Source organism: Eurosta solidaginis, chromosome 3, assembly GCF_040869045.1.
Source record: "Eurosta solidaginis isolate ZX-2024a chromosome 3, ASM4086904v1, whole genome shotgun sequence".
Taxonomy (NCBI): Eukaryota; Metazoa; Arthropoda; class Insecta; order Diptera; family Tephritidae; genus Eurosta; species Eurosta solidaginis.
In genome coordinates, this window is record NC_090321.1 from 258,744,562 (window position 1) to 258,766,757 (window position 22,196).

Here is a 22,196-nt window from a genome sequence, read left to right on the forward strand (position 1 = left end):
GACTGGACACTGCCTTCTGGCGTCACATGCGTTTAAATTAGGCTTGGTCAGTGATGGCAGATGTAGGAAGTGCGGGTTGGAGGAGGAAACGATCGAGCATATTCTGTGCTCGTGCCCTGCACTTGCCAGGCTAAGACTCCAGCTATTAGGAGTGATACAGCTGTCAGATCTAGAAGCAGCAAGTGGCTTAAGTCCTAGGAGGCTTATAGTATTTGCCAAGAGGACGGAGTTATTTTATAACATAGGTAACGGTTTTTGATAGGGTTTTTCAGTTTGGTCGTTAAAACAAACTTCTGGTAGCACTACGGACTCAATCAATCTATGTGAGGTCCTCATGGACCGGCGAGTTCAACCTAACCTAACCTAAGTTCTTATTATGGACTGTACCTTCATCATCAAAATTAAATTTAAAAGAAAAAAAATGTTTCGTATAATATATTCTTTACTATGTAGTATAATATAACAAAATTTGTATTTTTACTAAATCTTGATTCGTTTATCTAATTCTCTACAGATTATTTGAGTCGGTGGCACGCTCGTGTATGGTCAAATCGAACCACCCGCCACAGATGAACAACATAGATGGCGAAATTCAGGAAATCAATTAAAGATTATCTAAAAACGTAAAAATAACAACTATAGTAAAACCACAAAGTTCTTAAACTAGTGATGGTGGTAGCGCGGCTGTAGTGGAAATCGGTGGTGGTGATAGTTCTAAGAATATATGTATATGTGTATTTAATGTTGGGTCTGTTGGTGGCACAGGCGGCGTTGCTGGCAGTCCGCAGTCGGCCATTATCCACTATGCCTGCACTGCCGTCCCATTAAAAAAGAAGTAGCAGAAGATTAAAAAGTTTTTTTAAGCTAAAGATAGAAAAAACAAACATATAATTGATTTATGAATTAAGAGATTGCAAATTTTTTAAAAATAAAAAACTAAAAAAATTGTAAAATCAAAAATGAAAACGAAAAGAAAAAAAAAAACAAAAAAAAGGTAATAATTTACTTGTAAGTAGTTTAAAATACATGATAAAGAGGAAGCAACACTTGAAAAAATTTAAATTTAATTAAATTTATTAATAACTAATTGATGTATTATATAAATATATAAAATTAATATGAACAAAACAATATAAATGCTAATTAAAAAAATAATTAAAATTTTTTGTATAAAAATTTTAAGTTGTTGGTAAAGGAAAAAAATAACAATAAATTATTATGCAAATGCAACCAAGAAAATAGGATTGTGGAAGAATTATGAAACTATAGGCGAACGAATGATCGAAGTGTTACCGTACGACTACGTTCATAAGGAGTATGCAAGAATAAAAAGCGGAAGGCGGCACAACTGAACTAAATCACAATGTGAAGTCAGTTTACCATTTAAAAAAGAATTCAAATAATGACTAGAAGAAAGTAAGCAGCGAAAAATTCTTAATATGTGACCCGGTCTATGAAAAGGTGGCTTATGACTCAAAAAAAATGTTTCCACTTTTTTTCTGGTTTCGATAGTTTTTGAGACGCTCTTTCACGTGGTGAATACTAGAATGTCCGAACTTGCTTAGAAGTGTACTAAAAATGTAGAGAAAGAAGAGAACAAATGAAAGACGATGAAGCCTTTAATTTCTTCGATGCCACTTTGGTGTCTGGTGAAGCATCCTCAGATTTTTTTGAAAGCATTTTTTTCGATGGCAATGGAGCCAAAATATCGGTCAGAAACTGGTTTGTGCTTTGCCTTTTGGGCATGACTGTTCATAATGCAAAAGAAAAACTACTAAGAAACTGAAGAAATGCATTGTTTATCTTTAACAGCTGTTTCTCGCAATTTCTTTTTTGAGTCATAAGCCACCTTTTCATAGGCCGGGTCACATATATGAAAATATATATGCACGCACTCTAGTGCATTTACAAAAAATACTAAAACATAAAAATCTTAAAAAAATTGTAAAATCCTAACTAAAAGCACACAAAAAAAAAAAAAAAAATCGAATAACAATAAATGTACATAATTGTATGAATAAATGAATGTTGTAAAGAAAACAAAACTTGAAGCTCAAAACTGCAAAGCTTCTTAGTATGAGCTGCGCAACAATACAACAAGTACTTTGATGCCACTCTTACCTTATCATTCATAGTTCAATCTGCCATTCGTTGTTTGACCTAAAACTTTGTGCCGATGTATGTCTAATTCCATATAACACTTTGAGAGCAAACAGCAACAACAAAGCCAACCGTCTTATTGATCATTATTTGTTTTGAACCATGTCTTGAACTACGTCAAACTTGATTATTTCTCTATATACACACACGAACTTATCTCATTTATGCTCTTTTGTCTTTTTTGGTTGCCTTTTGGGCATGACTTTTCATAATGCAAAAGAAAAACTACTAAGAAACTGAAGAAATGCATTGTTTATCTTTAACAGCTTTTCATAGGCCGGGTCACATTTAAGACACTGCAGTTAATGTGCAATGACTATGGCGTGGAGGTCATAAAATTAAGAGCGACTACTCATTCTAAATGCCACATGCATTACATGCTGTACTTGAAACAATTTTAATCAAACCTCAAACACTTAATTGTGTTTCTGAGGGTTTTACTAAATACAAGTAAAATGAACAAGGTGAGTCATTTAGTTAAAGTATGCTTCATTAAGTTTTACTACGTACTCTAAGGGCAAGTTTAATGAAATACTGCGTAAATGCATTTTTATACAAAATTTTTCAAATAATTTAGATAAACTTGATAAGAAAGTAAAAATCTTTTAAACGTGTAAGTAAGCCTGATGGGCAGTATTACATAACGCCTTAAGTTCATAGTTGCCAGATCACACTCATGGCATTAAAGAAATTTGCAGCCTAGGCTTTGACACAATCTGAGCAATCATTTTTGTAAGGCGAATCTATACCAGGTGGTGGTCAAAGGGAATTCAACCAATTCGCCGTGCAGAATAATGTCAAATCAAAAGAAAATTTGCATTGATTTCGACAAGGCGAATCCATACCAGGTGGTGGCAAAGCGAATTAAACCAATTCACCGTGCAGAAGTTTACTAAATACTCGCAAATAAAATAATAAAACTAATAACTTGAAAAATAGAAATTTCCGAAGAAATGTTTAAATATGTATATTAGGGTGGGTCGATTTGTATGAACGAAAGTTAACCGATATCGAGCCATAGATTTTTCGATAGGATTTGGGCTCAGAAAAAAAAGTTCCACTACGCATACCCAAACAAATAATTTTCGAGCCTGCGAAATTTAATTTTTTTGACTTTTTCGACTTTGATTTTAAAGGTTTTTTTCATGACCTACTAAAAAATGTTCATATTTATACCCTGTCCGACGAAAAAATGTCCGCTAAAAACGTTGTCGATAATAGTTTTTTGAAAAAGCGGACATTTTTGGGTCGGACAGGGTATACAGGAAAAACTTTACAATCAAATGAAAAATTTTTTAGGAGGTCAACAACAAAAAACCTTAAAAATCAAAGTCGAAAAAAGTCAAAAAAATGAAATTTCGCAGGCTCGAAAATTATTTTTTTGGGTATGCGTAGTGGAACTTTTTTCCTGAGCACAAATCCTATCGAAAAATCGATGGCGCGATATCAGTTAATAAATCGACCCAGTCTAATGTATATAGAGTTCTTGAAGTTTGGTAAGTTTTCGAAAACATTGCTTTATGACTGAATTCAATCAAATAATTGAAAAATTAAAAGAAACTTTAAAAAGTGTAGGATTTTCAGAATTCAGTAAAATTTTTGAAAAAATTTTAACAAAAAAGTTCTGTACATAAAATTAAAAAAAAAAAAAATTTTTTATAGGAACAATCTACTATTTTTTTTTTTTTTTGTATTTGCGAAATTTGAGATCACTGCAAACTCGAAATCTATCTACAAAAAAAAAAATAGTTTAGCTTTGTTGATTTTTAATTAGTTCATTTGGGCCTTTTTCACATTAATAAATCCTCTACGGCATTTAGTTTATGTTAACTGAGTAATAAATATCAACACATAATCAAGGTCCCGGTTCACAAAAAATGCAAAAAAAAAATACCAACTCATTGTAACAAAGTAAATTTCTTCTAAAAACAAATCTTCAGCACGAATCGCTTATTTTATAACAATTTAACTCTTTCGCGCATACGGAACACCGGTGTCTCAAAAATATTTCATTAATATATACATTTAATTACTTTTTTTCGTTAAGTAACATAAGGTGGAAAAAGGAACAGGTACCTGCCGGAAATCAGCTGATTGGTACTTTTTAAAATGATATGACACTTCAACTTGCGGCGCAGTACGATTTTGGCATTGATCTATCGAATTATAAAAACAAAATATGGTATGGTTCCACCATGGTACGAGGGTTGCTATTTATATTTTGACTCTAATAAGGAAAATACGCTAATTTATTATCGAAAATGGCTTTATTCTTTTTCGAAGTATTCTCCATGATAATCAATACACTTTTACATACGTTCAAACCAATTTTTGTAGCACTTTTTCCACTCCGATTGAGGTATCTCCAAAACATGGTTCTTGAATGCATCAACGGCTTCTTCAGGCGACGAAAAACGTTGGCCATGCAATTTATTCTTGATTTGCGGAAATAAAAAGAAGTCATTTAGCGCCAAATCAGGGCTGTACGGAGGGTGACTCATTAATTCGACGTTTTGGCAAGTCAAATAGACGGTTGTTTCAGCCGATGTGTGAGAGCTGGCATTGTCATGATGAAGAATCATCCTTCGTTGCCGCTTCTACCGTATTTCACCAAGCACTACTGGCAAACAAATGGTTGTGTACCATTCGGAATTCACCGTTCTTCAGCATTTTGCTCTAATGGCACGGTAACCACATGTCCGGTTATTCCGAAGAAACAGGCGATCATTTTCTTCAAAGTGCTTCGCGCACGAATCACTTTTGTCGGATTTGGCTCATCTTGAAATACCCATATAGTGGATTGCTGTTTTGTTTCGGGCTCATACAATAGATCCAAGATTCGTCACCTGTGTAGATGTTATATACAGCTTTTGATGCATCGCGATTGTATTGCTTGAGCATTTCTTTGCACCAATTGACACGAGTATCTTTTTGAGCTTTTGTCAAATTATGCGGGATCCAACGCGAACAAATTTTTTTACAGTTAAATGTTCATGCAATATCTTATTGATGCTCGTCATACTAATACCCAGGGATGCCTCAATCTCGTGATAAGTCGTATGACGATCTTGCAATATAAGTTCGCGCACAGCGTCAATGTTTTGTTGCACAACAACTGATTTTGGACGACCTTCACGACTTTCGTTGCTGAGCGAACTGCGGCCACGATGGAATTCGTTATACCAGCGATTCACAATGGTAAAGGATGGGGCTTCATCACCAAAAGTGGAAGTAAGTTGTTCAAAGCACGCCTGTCTTGATAATCCACGTCGAAAGTCGTAAAAAATCATCGCACGAAAATTTTCACGAGTTAATTCCATTTTTTCGCTGAGATACAATTTTTCAGTTACTGTAAACAACACAAGTTGTGCTCAAATGTCAAAATTTTCTGAAGAAGGTTATGCTTAAAAACGTCAAACTTTCAATTGAAAACGTCAGATGGCGCCGGCAAACAATTAGTGTTGGAAAGGCTCAAAATATAAATAGCAACCCTCGTATACATTAGTTTTCGGCAAATTATCACAAAATAAATAGAGAGAAATAGTAATATTTTAGACATGAAATTCACATTTCTCTAATCCTTCAATCACGGTTATAGAATCATTATATCTTGAACCGATATTTAGTAAAAGTGTATTATAAAAACAAAACGAAACTTTATGACAATTAAATTAAATTAAGTTATTAAATATCAAGGAAAATTATCAATAAAATACTATATCGCCAATACTTTTATATTTCGAACTTGGATCTGTAAAATATCTGTGGTCTTAAATTTTTTTAAGCTGAAATATTGTAATATATGTGACCTGGTCTATGAAAAGGTGGCTTATGACTAAAAAAAAAACAGCTGTTAACAGCAATTTCTTTTTTGAGTCATAAGCCACCTTTTCATAGACCGGGTCACATATGTATAGAGGAAGCTATTTTAGTGTTCAGAACATTTGTACAACCAGGGAATTAGTTATAAACTTGAAAGGTTTAATTTTTTTGAAATATGGGGTCCAGTAGTGCGTTTCTGTAATAATTAACTGTGACGTGATTATGACTTCAAATCAATTATTTCAATAAAAAAATAACAGAATTAAATTAAAGCAGTAGCGATCACCTCAAAATCCCCGCTATACTGTGAATACCCAAAATGTTTGTTGTTGTATAATAGATTCTTGTCGTTTTAACGATGGCGGAACCATACAGGTGACGGCCGGAAATCAGCTGATTGGCACTTTTTTAATATAATTTGACAGTTAAACTTCGGACGCACTACGATTTTGAAATTGGTCCAGTGAATTACAAAAACAAATTACATGGCATTTTTATTTATGTTTGTATGTATGTCGCATTGCTGTCACCTTGTATGTTTCTGCCATGGTTTTACCTAAAAATACCACTGCAGTGCAGTAGAAATTGCAGCAACCTAATTTTTTTACACAAATTGTTTTTTTTTTTTGTTTTAATACATACGCACTTGAAAAAATTTATTTTCGTTTTTAAATAGTAATGTACAGTTTTAAATGGGAAATGTAAAATAAAATTAAATTATTAAGTTAATAAAATGTAAAAGAAGAATTTAAAATGTAATTAATTTTTATGCAGAAAAAAATTGAGAATTTCATTTGTTGCTTTACAATTTGTAAATTTACAAAATTTTATCAACACAAATAACACTGTGCGACTGTGAAACATATGACAGTGAAATAACGTAGCATATATTTAGTGGATGTTACATTTATTTTTAACAGTGTATTGAAGTTTTTGTAAATAGTCTTGCGTCTCAAAATTAATCCAAAGGCATTAAAAATTGTGCTAAAATGGTTTAAAAAACGAAGCAGTTTTACACGAAACTTTTGCAATAACTGAGACTAATTAGAACCATTTGATACACTGAAAAAAAAATGAGTAGTACGTTTAGGTACAAAATGTATTTTCGCATAATTTCCTCTTCTATACTTAAATAACAGCCAAATCGTGTTTTTGTATTTGTTTCGCTGTCACCCAGTGTCATTTATGTGCGTTTAGTTTGATTATAAAAAGAAAAGTTGTATTTAATTATTACTTATATACAGATATATATATTTTTTTTGGAAAACGAAGTTTTAATGCGGTTATATTTTAATATTATAAAAAACTCAATAAAAAATGAACGGATTAAAAAATAAAAATTACAACAAAAAACAAAAATAATAACATGTCATGTGCTGAATGCAAGAACTGTATGTCATTGATCCAATTTTAATTGAAGTGTATGTATGTAATTAATATTAAAAAATAAAATACGTATGTATAATTTCTAATTAAATGTCTAAAAAAATGAAAAAAGTACATGATGAATGCTGCATACTGATTAATAATAATTATTATTAATTCAAAAAAAAAAAAAAAACAAATACATCCAATACGATAAACGAAAAAAGGGAAATAATGAACGTATATATATATATGGGATATAAAAAGATTATAAAATTAACAAAACAGTTAAGAAAATTAACAAATCAGATAAAAAAAAAAATCGAAAAAATATATATAACAGCAGCATTAAAATAAATAAGTCATATTCATTTAAAAAAAAATCTTGTAGTTTTTATTCAATACAATACGAAAAATACAAAAAAGAAGGTAGTTCCACTCAAAATTTTTTGACGTATTTGGGGATTTTTGAAGTTTCATAATGTTTGATGTTTTGCCAGAAGCGTTGTCATACCTTTCTATTTAAGGCGAAATTGTGGTTTTTCGGGATTGAAATTTCCTTTAGGATGAAAACGCAATGGTTATCTGAAACAATAATAATATGCTTTAGCACGATTTTTGTGCATACATATCGATTGAGAATATAGTAAAACATGCAATTTTATTGAAAAATAGTGGATAATCACCCCTATTCTGCATTTCGATTATTTTCCCGTTCTACGCTCCGCTTTAACCCTTTCGACCCGACATTCGCACAGCAATGATGGAAACCAAATTTTCATTGTAGTTGGTTATTTAGGTGATATGTATTATACCAATCAAAGAAAATCTGAAGTACAATAAGAGGGTGGCTTAGGGAGAGGTGGTAAAACATTGTACCATCCATTACGTGAGAAGGTTTGTGGCAGTCGTCCAGGCTTTAGTGATCGGCGAACGGAAGTGGTTTCTGAGCCTTCGTTCACCAATTCCAATTCAATAAATTAACTAAAAATGTTTTGAATGGCACCTTGTTCCGGTTGATATCATTACAAATAACCCAAGCATTTACGGTTGCCATCATTAAAAAATAAAAAAATTATCAAACGATAAAATACCTTTTTCCACCACTTATCCGATTTCCATTCGTATTCGTAAAGCCCAGACATTTGATCAGCCAAAGCGACCCCTCCCATGATCTCCCGATAAAATTTTATTTGATTTGGACATGGTACTTGAATTTTTTCGCCTGTTTTCAAGGTTTTTGTCACAGTCGTTACAGTAGCTACGTGACAATTGCTCAGTACCAATACTTCTTTAGTGTCCTGCCATTTTGCGCACTACAGTCCAGTTTATGTGCATTTGAACTCCGTTTCACCTCTTTTCAGTTTTTTTGCAGAGAACTTAGGGATATCTTTTCTGGTATGTTATCTGCTATTGTGCAATTGCTAGGCTCATAAACATTTTTTCGGTACGAAATTCTCATCAGGAGTATTCCATATAATATTCAGCCCTATTCTGCATTTCGACTTGGATTGGAATTTTTTCGATTTGGCAACTTTGGTATTCTGTGTTCCAATCTCTTTCGTTCCGACTTCGAATCGTTCGATTTTTTGTATTCTGCATTTCGATCGTAGTTCCGTTTTTCTAAGTTGCAAATTAGTTGGCGGAAAAATATTTTCTTTTTATTTTTTTATTAATTTATAACAAAATTTTAACAAAAATGTAAGTAAAACTTGTTAAGAAACGTAGAAGGCTTGATGATGATTGTTTTTTATATGTTTCCAGGTCAAAAACAACATGTCGATGTCGAAGTCCTTAGACGTATTTGCCCCGCAAAAGTATCTAACACATACATTAAGTCGAAAGTTTTTTTTGAACCTAAATAAGAAAATAAGTCATTAAACTTTACCACTTTTAAGTTCAATTTCTTGCAATTCGCCACTCGTCTCAAATGGATTACACAAATCTCGCAATATTTGCCTTTCCATTCTCGCCTGGCAATTTTCGTATGCGTTGCTTTCCAACTCCACAAATAATGCCGCGGCTATTGATTCCATTATAATAGACAACTATAATTTGTGTCTGTTCTTTGGGTCCAGTTATATGCCAAAGCAAGCTGCCGGCGTAGAGGAAGGGGAAGCGAAAACGTAAACAATCCTTGCGGAAAGAATAAATAAACCTTTATAAAGTATTTTAGGCCAGTGCAATGAAATTAGCATCCTTAAAATTCAGAAAATATCAACTATATTCGTGCAGGAATCCGTTTTAACAAAACTTGGTAGCAACGGCAGGGAATTGGCCAAAAGAACGACAAAAACACACTTACAATTATGAAAGCACTTCTTTGTTTTTTTTTTTTTTTGAGATTTGGTTGTATGGATGAAGACCTTCTTATAATTGAAAGTCCCAGTTCCAGGTTATTGTCCAATGTATGTAATGATTAATTACTGGATTAACTTTCCAATGTGTATGTGTAACTTTGGCTCCACTAGTACACAAGGGTAATACCAACAAGGCCAGAACCCTGTGTAGCAGCTTGCTATTTGTACTATTTCACAGTGTGCGTGTTGATGATTAAAACCAAAGTAAAATGTATTGATTTTGAGATCCACAGGGCGTTGTAGATGAAATGAATGCAAAGTGTATTGCTTGGTGATTTATATATGTGTTTTTCATTTATGTACTTGTTTGAATTCAACTGTTGATTTTATGATGACTGCACTGAGTATTGCAGTTGTATAAAAGGTTCTTTGATGATTGCAATGACAATTGCAGTTATTTGATGATTGCAAAAAGTTGCATTTTGATGAATGCAATGAGAATTGCAGTTAATGATGAATGCAATGAAAATTGCAGTTTGAAATTTATGTAAAATTGTTGCGAAAAGTTTTATTCATAAAAAAAAATTTTTGAGTAAGGTGGAATCGAGATTTATGTACAAAAAACATAAAACCATATAATACGAACATTAAAATATAAACAGAGTAAAAGTTTTTATGTGTATTTATGATAGCTGCATTTATTATTATTGTCTTAGATTTCTTTTTTTTTTTAATTAATTTATTTTTCAAAATTTAAGTTCAGCTTTTTGGAAAAACTTTACTAATTGAGTGATTTTGGCGTTGTTTTTGTCTTTAAAGACTTCCTTAAAATTATGTGCTTCATTAAAGACATTGAAGGTGACTCTAATGTTGTTTAAAAGTGGGCATTGGAAGGTTTGATGCTCATAGCAATCTGTATCACCGCAGCGACATAGAGACGAATTTGTAGCTTTGATCTTGACTAAATATTTTTTATCATATGTATGTCCGGTTAGTATACGGTTTAAGGTTTTGATGTCTTTTGGATTAAATTTAAAATTTTTGAACCACGCAAAGTTCCTCCTAGAAGGAAAGATGGTGGCATACAGATTTTGGTTTGTATTGGAGTAATTTAAAAAATTTTGAAAAGACTGGTCGTATATATAATTCTTTATACGTTTGCAAGCTTCATCTATCGTAAGTTTTACTGTTTTACAAGAGCTGTTTATAATATCTGATTTGGCTAAAGCATCCGCTTTTTCGTTGCCAAATATGTTTTTGTGACTGGGTATCCATCTGACGTGTACATTGTTGAAATTGTGATTTGAAATTTTATTAAAAATTTTAGCTGCAATGCTATTCGTAGATGTATGTTTTTTAAGTGTTTGGCATGCTATTTGGCTATCTGTAAAAATAACGACGGATGAGTAATTGTTTCGTATTGCAATGTCGATAGCTTCTTCTATTGCTAGTAATTCTCCAAAAGCTGAGGATGATTTAAATGAAATATGGAAAGAGTGTTCGGTGTCTGTGTTTAGTAAATAAATTCCACAGCCTGTTTTTTCTTCACCTACTGAGGAATCTGTATATATTAAATTAAAACTTGTACTTCTGTATTCTGCCAGCATTGATGAGTGCTGGGCAATAATCTCTTCTTTTGTCATGTTAGATTTTTTAGTATTTGTAGTTTTTTCAAAAATGACAAGGTTTGAGATCGGGGGATGGGGGTGAACCGCATCAATGTCATCCATGACATTAGAGAAAGTGTTGTATGCAATTGCATAACTGGTATTGAGGTGTGAGTTAGATTTTATAGTATCTGTTATTGGATTGTTAAAAGCAATTAGTTTCACTACTTCTTTGGCAACTAGCCATAGGGTTCGTTCATTGGGAAGTAGTTCATTAGCTAAAGCATATATTAATGGTATTGGCGTTGATGGTGTTAGACCTAAACATCTTCTCAAGATTTTATTTTGTAAGACCTGTATACTGTGAAATGATGCATTGGCACTATTTGCAAGTGTGGTACTGCAATATTCAATCTTTGATCTGACCATTGCTTTGTAGATGTTTAATGCCTTTTGTGGATGTAACCCTGATTTGATATTGGTAATGTATTTAAAAAGTTTTAAGTTGTTTGAAGATGATTCTATTACTTTTTGATAGTGTGCTTTTGCAGTTAAGGAACTGTTTATGACTCTGCCTAAAATTGTTGCTGATTTTGTTTGTTCAAGTGTTGAACCATTTATGGTTACATTGACTTCCTTCGTTGGACCTTTGGTTATGTGCATGACTTTAGTTTTGCTAGCATTAAAATTCAGATTAAGAGTGTTGCAATTTGATGCAAAGGAGTTAAGAAAGTTTTGAAGATTGGATTTTGCATTTTCTAATGTAAAATCTGAGGATATAAAAAAGAAATCGTCAGCAAATTGGTATACTTGAATATTTTCATCTTGAAGATCATGGAGTTTGGCAGTGTATATATTAAATAAAAGTGGTGAAAGGCAACTGCCTTGAGGAAGACCATTGAAAATCTCTGTTGTTTTGTCGCCAATTTTGAGAATCCTATAGCTAAGAAAGTTTATTATCCATTCAGTATACAGCTTTTCTAAGCCAATATCAAAAAGTTGATCTTTTAAAATATTTATATTCACACAGTTATATGCATTTGAAATGTCAGTTGTGCAAAAAATTACATGTTTATTTTCGCTTTTGAGTAGAGTGATTTGATGTATTATGTGATTTAAACAGGTTGATGTGGACATGTTTTTCCTGTAGGCAAAGGTTGTGGTTGGGAGTATTTTGTTGTTCTCCATGTATAAGTTAATTCTATCTTTAAGACAGGAATTTATTATTTTAAGAAAAACTGTTATTAAGGCTATTGGCCTGAAATTTTCAAAATTGTCTAGATCTTTACCTTTTTTGGGTATAGGTACTACTTTAATTTGTCTCCAGTGTTCTGGAATGGTATTAGAAATAAAAATGTCATTCAAACATGTTTTGATGTTGTTTAAAGTTATATCAGGAAGTGCTCTTAACATCCTGTACGATATTTTATCAGTACCGGCAGCTGAGTTTATGTTCTTTTTAAAAAGCGTTTCTTTTATTTCCTCAAATGAAAACGTGAGATTGGTATTTGGTTCTACTTCATTGTTAAGAGGTAGTCTTTGAACCATAACTGGTACTTGTTGATTAAGCATATTTAAAAAATTTTGGTTGTTGGATTCATTCCACATGCCTACTTCTATTTGATTAAAATCTCCCCTCAATGACTTGACAAAGCGCCAAGATTTCCTTCCCATATTGGTATTTATTTCTTCTATTTTTTCCTTGAAATTTTCTTTTTTGGCCTTTTTAACTGCCTTTTTCCATTTCTTTCTCTCAGCTATCATATTATCCATATTTTCCGGACTCGGTAAAGCTTTAACCTTCTGATTTGCTATTTTTAGGAAGCGGTAGCTCTTGTCAAGACTTTTGTTCCACCAATATTTTGGTTTTCTGGTGTTATCAATCGTGTAAGTTGCTTTTCTAATTTCATCTTGGATTTTGTTTTCTAAGTCTGTGATTGTAGTGTAATTTTCAAGAACTTCTAGAGATTGTAAAAGTTTATTTCTCGCTAGAAATACCGATTTTTTGATTGCACAATGATCAGTTTCAATTAAGATAGGTAGATGGTGACTGCCTCCTATTCGTGTTTTGTCAACTTTCCAGGAGCAGTGAAAGGTGCAGTTTGTAAAAGAAAGATCTAGCACAGATGTGTTCATGGTGCGTGGATCTATTAAGAAGGTATGATTTCCATTATTTAAATGATGAAAATTGGATTCTTGAATCATACTAACCAAATGTTTACCCTTATAGTTGTCAATTCTATCACCAAAAAAAGCAGCTCTTGCATTGAAATCTCCAAGAATGAAGGTGTTTGAAAAAGGTTCTAGAAATTCCAACAGTCTGTGAATTTCCGATTTAAAATTTCCTATAGGGATATTAGGAGGAAGGTAAATAGAAACTATTGTGATATTAGGTTGAAGATTTGATGTTGTAATTATTAAAATATCGTAGTTAGTATTGTAAGTTATTTTTTTGAATTTGATATATTTCCTAAGGGCAATGGCAACGCCACCATACCCATCGTTTCTATGTTTTTTAATAATATTAAAATTTAAAAGTTTTCTATGTGTTGATTTTGTTGAAAAGAAAATTTCGCTAAAAGCTGCAATTTCTATATTATACTTGTTTATATAATATTCTATTGTATCTATGTGTGCCTTAAGGCTTTGACAATTATATTGCATCATCTTCATGATTAGAGTAAAAAGAGTTTAGAGATTGTATGTTAGAATTTTCGCGACTCATTACTAGAGCTTCGAAAGTGTTTTTGATTTTTTGAATTTCTTGTAAGGTACCAGAGCTACCTTGTTGTTGTGAGAGTTTTTGAGTGATATTGATCATTTCACTCACTAGTTTTTCATATTGTGTAACCAAGTTTTTTTGGTAATGAAAAGAGTTAAAAACAGGAATGATTTGTGGTTTTGGATTTACCGTTTTATAATTTTCCCTATTTTGTTTAGCCGGACTAGTCTTCTTTACTACAGAGCTATATGATTTTTTAATTAAATGCCTATTTATATATTTATTTGTGTCTAAAATGTCATTATCCTGCACTAAAACAGGAAACTCTTCATCATCTTCACTTAATACATCAAAACGATTTGTATTTCTTGGGAAGTATTTATCTAAAACTTCCTTTCTGGACAATTTTTTAACCGTTTTGATGCGGTTCACCTCCAACTCCTTTTGCCAATGTGGACAATTATTTTTATTTTTGGCTGTATGTCCCTCCCTGCCACAGAGAATGCAGGTATTATTGTTACATTCGCCATTCTTACACTCACTTTTTCCGCATTGAAGACATCTTTCTTTGGATTTGCATCCAAATTTGGTGTGTCCTAATCTGCCACATTTGTTACATTGTCTCAATGTAGGTACATAAAACTCGACTGTTAGACGAGTATATTCAAAAATGATTTCTTTGGAGATTTCATTTCCCATAAAACCTATCTTTAATGTGGTTGTTGGAATGTAGGAGTCGCTATCGCGATCTTTGCGCGTGAAGCGCTGTACTGATACTATAGGTACCGAAGAAATTGAATTTTTGAGTATATCATATTCTGTGTAGCTTTGTGGAACCCCACGTACTACTCCATATATTTCCAGTGCTGTCCTGGGAATGAATGGTTTTAGTCCACGTTTTCTTACTCTATCATCGATTATGAAGCTGTTTGCTGCATATGTGGTTTTGAAGAATACTTTATAAAGGGATTTTCCTATTGAGTAAATTAAGTCAAGATCTTTAATACGCAAATTCTTTATTTGGCTGTATAAAGTTAAGCCACTCGTTACTTTTTCATTTTTCATGTCGTGACACTCTGTGGTGTCCACAAGTACAAAAATTTCTCCGCGAAAATTTGGCGGGTATGTTATTGTTGGTTTTACCGCTCCTTTTTTTTCCTCTTCTTTTGACTGAACTTTTTCAGCCGAATTGTAATTCACCGTTATGTTTGCTGTATCATTTTCTGTCTCCATGTCGCTGCTTTGCACAGTTACATCGGTTGCCAATTGGTCATTTTCCATTTTTTTCATTTCCACTAAACCATTTGGTGATAATTCATAAAAACCTGTCACATTGGAGTTCTCCAATATTTTAGGTTTTTTTGCCATAGTGACTTTGTCTTTATCTTCATTTGAAAGTGACGCCACCGACTTTTGTGCCGGCGACGCCATTTTCCGTCTTGTACTTTTCAGCAGTGCTAAACGCACTTTATACCTCTTTTTTGAAGGCACTATGCAGCCTTTTTTTTTTTTTTTTTCACAACACTTTAGAAAAGATTTGTCAGCAGTGCTTAAGGCACTTAATGCCGTTTTATTTAGCACAAAATTCTTTAAGGGACGCCAAAAACACTCACCTGATTGCAGCTTTTGTTATTTTTGGAAAATGCATTAATTTATGATGCGTCTATATTTAATATCAAATTTGCCGTTAGATTAGCACAATAAATTTGCTCAGAACACCAAAATTAATCACAAAAATAAAGCGCGCTCGAGACCACACAGACTCGTGTCCAAAATCCGAATGTGAACTATTATATTAACTTTTCTTTTGTCTGCAAGACAACCACCATTATGATCACCATCAAATGAAATTAAAATGCTGGAAAGCACTTCACTCAAAAAAATATAACACTGCGGCAATATATTCTATTGCTTTTTTTTGTACAAAACGTGGATAATAAAATAAAAACGTTTTTCAGTGTTTTTTACAAATTTTCGTTAATTTATTTTGTTCCAATGTTCACACATTCCGTACTAACAGCTGATTTCGAAAAACCATTTGCTCTTCCTCTTCTCTTTACGATTGCGTCGTAATGCAGAATACCAAACTTCGATTAAAGTGGAGCGTAGAACGGGAACGTAATCGAAATGCAGAATAGGGGTGATTAGTGTTTCATGCGACGGGTTTTGAAGCAATTTTATCTCTTGATTATTCGTTATCACTGCTAGAGCTCTATATACCCATTGGTGCGACTTCTCCCACAGCAGCCCCATTCTCCTCGTTTGCGGACTCTTCGTTACCACTGGAACTAGTGCAATCACTTGGTAAGAAATTGTCAGAGCTCCCTCTTGAAAAGTCTTCATAGTCACTAGCACTAACAGTTTCATCTTCTAGAATTTTTCGGATATCTTCACGGTCCATTTTCTGGGGGAATAATAAATTTTAGTACTTACAGCACTATTGGTGCCCATATGTACCACCATACCGAACGACTGGTACATACTTATAGGTACCATATGTTAAAATAAGGGTAAAATATATGTTTTTAATAAATACTTATGTACGTTTGAAATTGTGAACACTTTTAAAAATTGTATCCTTATTTGTTTTAAATATTTTTGGCGCTTTTAACACTTAATATCATAGAAAAACCTTGAAAAAACTAACTTCGCACTTCAATTTTACTACTCTTCAATGCACAAAAAACGATCTAGTGAAAACAAATAACAACCAATTGTAACGGGACTTGTTAGTATGTGTTTAGAAAAGAACATATATGGTCAGGGCAATAGCACAACTCAAAAGAATTTAATTGGAACGTTTTGGAGACGTTTGAAGTTCGGGTGGTACACATACGTACCGTCCGGGTCGAAAGGGTTAATCGAAGTTGGGTATTCTGCATTACGACGAAATCGTAACGAGAAGAGGAAGAGCAAATGATTTTTCGAAATCAGCTGTTTGTACGGAATGTGTGAACATTTTGAACAAAATAAATTAAAGAAAATTTGTAAAAAACACTGAAAAACGTTTATATTTTATTATCCACGCCATTTTGTACAAAAAAGCAATAGAATATATTGCCGCCGTGTTATATTTTTTTGAGTGAAGTGCTTTCATAATTGTAAGTGTGTTTTTGTCGTTCTTTTGGCCAATTCCCTGCCGTGGCCACCAAGTTTTGTTAAAACGGATTCCTGCACGAATATAGTTGACATTTTCTGAATTTTAAGGATGCTAATTTCATTGCACTGGCCTAAAATACTTTATGAAGATTTATTTATTCTTTCCGCAAGAATTGTTTACGTTTTCGCTTCACCTTCCTCTACGCCGTCAGCTTGCTTTGGCATGTAACTGGACCCAACGAACAGACACAAATTATAGCTGTCCATTATAATGGAATCAATAGCCGCGGCATTATTTATGGAGTTGGTAAGCAACGCATACGAAAATTGCCAGGCGAGAATGGAAAGGCAAATATTGCGACATTTGTGTAATCCATTTGAGATGAGTGACGAATTGTAAGAAATAGAACTTAAAAGTGGTAAAGTTGAATGACTTATTTTCTTATTTAGGTTAAAAAAAAACGTTCGACTTAACAAGGATGCTTTCAAGTATGTGTTAGATACTTTTGCGGGGCAAATACGTCCAAGGACTTCGACATCGACATGTTGTTTTTGACCTGGAAACATATAAAAAACAATCATCATCAAGCCTTCTCTTCTGTTATAAATTAATAAAAAAATAAAAAGAAAATATGTTTCCGCCAACAAATTTGCAACTTAGAAAAACGGAACTACGATCGAAATGCAGAATACACAAAATCGAACGATTCGAAGTTGGATCGAAAGAGATTGGAACACAGAATACCAAATTTGCAAAATTCCAATCCAAGTCGAAATGCAGAATAAGGGCGAATGACTCATGCAGTGGTTAATGACTCATATCTTTATGGCAGCTTGATCCCTAGACAGAAAAAATACACGAAAAATCCTGTTGTTCTAGCATGGCCCTATTATCATGCCCTTACAGTGAATATTTCTCAAGGCATGTTGAAAAAAAGTGTACCTCCAAAGTCTGCACATCTATGTCAATGCTAAAAGGGCACATAATGTGTATAGGCGGGGCTGCCCCAAGGTCACCCCTGGTACAATGGGCAAAAACACTCTCATAACTAGTGGCTAACCTGCAGAGCTACAGGGTAATGTTCTTCCTAAAAAATGGTTTAACAATTCCCCCCTAAAGCGCAACGCTTGAATTATACAATATATAAAAAAATAAAAAATGTGGACCTGTAGCCAATTTATCAAGAAATTGCGGTGTCGGTTTATAAGGACCTCTTTTGAGCAAGCAATTTCTGAGCAAACGTACGGACTGTATTCCCTTGCTTTGAAGACTTTGATCCATGTTTCTTCCACCAAAACAATTTTCGGGAGCTCAAAAAACTTAGCAAAAACCTTTTCTAGGCTGATATTTCGTATTAAAATGTCCATGGAATGGGGCTCGTTGTTTTTTCTTTTTTATTTAAAATAACTCTGAAAGTAATTTAGTCGTATTCATTAATATGAAATCCATCAAAATTAGAAAAATTCGTAACATTTTTCAATCTGTTGGCTTGTTTTGGTGAAATTAACGTCACACTAAATGGAACTACCTCCATTTTTTGTATCATGCCCAAATCTACACTTGCTGCAATATGTGGCAACATCATCGTAGAACAGGTGAGGCTTTGCAATTGCAGCCAACGTCAAGTAGTTCTTTGAACTTCAACGTATAACTTCATTGTACTTTCCCGTTCAAGCTTAAGTGTAGTTTTGTTAGTTTTAATAAAGATTATAGAATAAGAAACCTTGATCATTCTATACATATATACGCTAAGTTTATTTCATTGATATATTAGAAATTCCATTTACTTCCAGTCGCTTGCGGCCAAGTATCCTCTGGGTAGCCACTGAACATCCGTTTGGCGCTGAGCTAATGGGAGAAGGCGACAACCTGGCAAACTCTGTCATAATCGGTTTAAGTGCTAGCTGGGGCACATCATAAGTAGCGTCCGATCACTATAAAGTGCGGCTGGAAGCGGGCGTCTGGCTCGCTATATAAACGTGTATCATAAAAACCTCATCCAATCAGTGCTTCCGCAATCCAATTGTCAATTTCACCCACGCGAGGCGAATCCTGTTACAAATATGAATGTATCATACATTAAAGGGTTTGAGGACTATAAAGAATTTGAGGACATGCACCTGAAATGTCCGTTCCCTGAGTGGGATTGGTGCCGATACCAGGCTTCGTACTGCCGCCCAGGAAATAATTGGTTACCGGCGACCAAGAGAAACAACTGGCACGATAAGGCGCAAGCATCGACCTAAGTGGTTGCAAACTGCGCCAACTATAGCGGAATTAGCCTTCTAAGTATCGCATATAATATCCTGTCAAGCGTATTGTGCGAAAAGTTAAAGCCCACCGATAATCGGCTGATTGGACCTTATCAGTGCGGCCTCAGTTTTGATAAATTTATCATCGACCAGATTTTCACTAGGCGCCAAATCTTGGGAAACAAACTGGGAAAATAAAGTTTACACACATTACCTCCTTGTCGATTTTAAATCCGCCTTTGACAAAAAGGATCTGGGGTGGCTTTCCGTAATTCGATATCGAACAAAAACGAGTATCAAATAATCGTTTCTGCGTTCCGTAACACAAAATCACGTCGCGTCATATCGAACGTTCGATACAATCTGTTCGATAGGACCTTATGTGTCGAATTTCTTTTCGTAAGCTAGAGTTTTTAATGCTTTTGCGATTATTTGAGGAATAATTTTAAGCTAAAGAGTCAGCAAACAAACGCTTTACGTAAACCAAAACTGTGTCGTCGAGCGTTCGATATCAAAGTAAAGTATCGAGCTAACGAGGGTCGACTATCGAATTATGGAAAGCCACCCTGCCTGTATGCCGCTATGTCTGAATTTGGGTTTCTCGCAAAACTTATACGTCTGAGCAAAAGAACGTTGAGCAACACAACCAGCACAGTCAAAATTAAAAATGACCGCACCCTCTGTTTTTATAACTAAAACAACAACCTTTCCGAGCCGATCGAAACTAAAAGAGGTTTCAGGTTTTATGCTGGATAAAAATGACTGGCTACAGAACTTAACCGCTCTGGAAAAACATTTTATAAGAGCATGCAATTACTGGCGTATGCTGACGACATTGATATCATTGGTCTTAACACCCGCGCCGTAAGTTCTGCTTACTCCAAAATGAAAAAAAGCGGAAAATATGGGTTCGATGTTAAATAACGACAAAATGTAGTACCTTCGTTTATTTGGGAACTTCAGTGTAGAAAAATCACTTTTGCCAGCAAATTCTACTTTGAACTGGGTAGGCTGTCGAAAGTCCCTCGGCAAACGAAGATCATGCTCTGGCGCAGAAGCACGGACGATGGCAACATCTGATAAAGCGGCTCTGGGATTGTTAGAGAGGAAAGTTCTTCGAAATATTTATGGACCTCTATGCATTGGCGACGGACGTCAACACAGTCCACCGAAAAAAAATATAGCGGCTATGCTGCCTAAGCCATGTTATGCGAACGAAAGATGATGCTCCGGCTAAAAAAGTACATATTTTTATAGGAACCCAAGCGTGGGCGGAGAGGCCCCGCTCAGCTGGAAGGATCAGATGGAAAACAATTTAAGTTCTCTTTCTGTGACCAATAGGTGCCAGTTAGCCCAACGAACGAGCGGCTGACGCGCCTTGTTGAACGGCCAAGATTTATAGTTCGCTCCCCATAGTTCTACGGAATTTATGACGACGTCAGCGTATCCCTATGCACACCTACGTTTGGTAGCAGGGGAAGGCTAGATGTTTAGAACGAGCTTCTCTTCCAATTTGCATCGTACTCCTTTAAATTTCCTCTAAAAATTGGCGGAATAGGTGCTACAATGTTTTATGCCGACTCCGAACGGCATCTGAAAGGTAGATGATTTTTCACTGAGAAGCTTTTCATGGCAGAAATACACTTGGGGTGTTATTCAAATCACTTCCGAGGCGCGACCCACATTCGAAAATTGTTTTTGTCTATTAAATTGTTTTCTTCTAAATTTTGATTTTACTTTGCCCAGGAGTTAAACCCAGGACCCTCGGTGTGGTAGGTGGAGGACGCTATCACCGCACTACGGCGGTTGCCGTTGGATAGACTCTACTCATTTTGGATATGCTCTAAATTTCAAGAAGCCTCTAAGCTGAGTATATTCGAGTGTACTCATTGAAGCTGCCACATGTTCGATTGGACACTGTATATGTCCATTAGACTGTGGTCAGTCCCCATAGGACATCAAAAAGTTTCAAAAGATATCCCCTAAATTTGAATCTTTGATTCACAAATACAGCCAAGCTTGTTTTTTTATTGTAACTTAGTTATTTGACATGGATATTTTTACAGTGTCTCTTAACTTAGCTAAAAGTTGCTTAGCTTTTTAGCCTGGCTGTTAGAGAACATATTAAACTCGACAGATATGTTCCTGTCCTGAATTGATTTGCAGGCTTACTAATTCACCAGGAATTCTTCATGAAACTTACTGTAATATGACGGAAATTTGAATGACGTAGAACGTGCAGACTCCGACTAGAATGCTGCACCTAAACCTGAGTCTATCTGGAGCCGACACCTGTCATAAGAGTTGAATAAACTCCACTGACCCGAAGGTTAAAATAAAAAAAAAAAATAAATGCAAGCCGCGATAACCTCCGAAGAGATTTTCGGCCGAGCTTATCTTCCGATTTGTGTCGTGCTCCTTTTAATTTTTCATACCAATTGGCGGGACGGGAGCTACATGTTTTATGCCGACTCCGAACGGTATATGCAAGGCAGATGAATTTTCACTGATAAGATTTTCATGGTGGAAATACATTCGGAGTGTTTGCCAAATCACTGCTGAAGGACGACCCCGCTTAGACAAACTTTTTTCTGATTAAAACAACTTTTTTCTAAATTTTCGATGTTACTTTGCTTAGTGTTTGAACCCAGGATCATGCAGTGTGGTAGGCGGAGCATGCTAGCAACACACCACGGCGGACGCGAAGGTTGGAAGGGTACAAAACCGGGTATGAAGAGTGTTCGTCAGTGTGGAGGGCCTTGCCCGCGATGGTTTCGTAGTTTTTTTTTTAAGACACCTGGATTACGCTAAACAGCTTGCCAACGAGCTCCTCGAGAAGGTGCACAGAGAGTACTCCCAGTGGAGAGC

At 34.5% G+C, this 22,196-nt stretch overlaps 1 protein-coding gene across 3 annotated transcripts in view; it reads left to right on the top strand.

The window, feature by feature from the left end:
- Not1 (CCR4-NOT transcription complex subunit 1) overlaps positions 1–7,730 on the top strand; it is a 59,151-nt gene extending 51,421 nt beyond the window's left edge. For all 3 annotated transcript variants that reach the window (XM_067776107.1, XM_067776108.1, XM_067776109.1), the window contains one exon: positions 515–7,730. In XM_067776107.1, the coding sequence (XP_067632208.1) occupies positions 515–608 (94 nt within the window). In that variant the 3' untranslated portion in view covers positions 609–7,730. The remainder of the gene's footprint in view (positions 1–514) is intronic.
- The last annotated feature ends 14,466 nt before the right edge of the window (positions 7,731–22,196 follow it).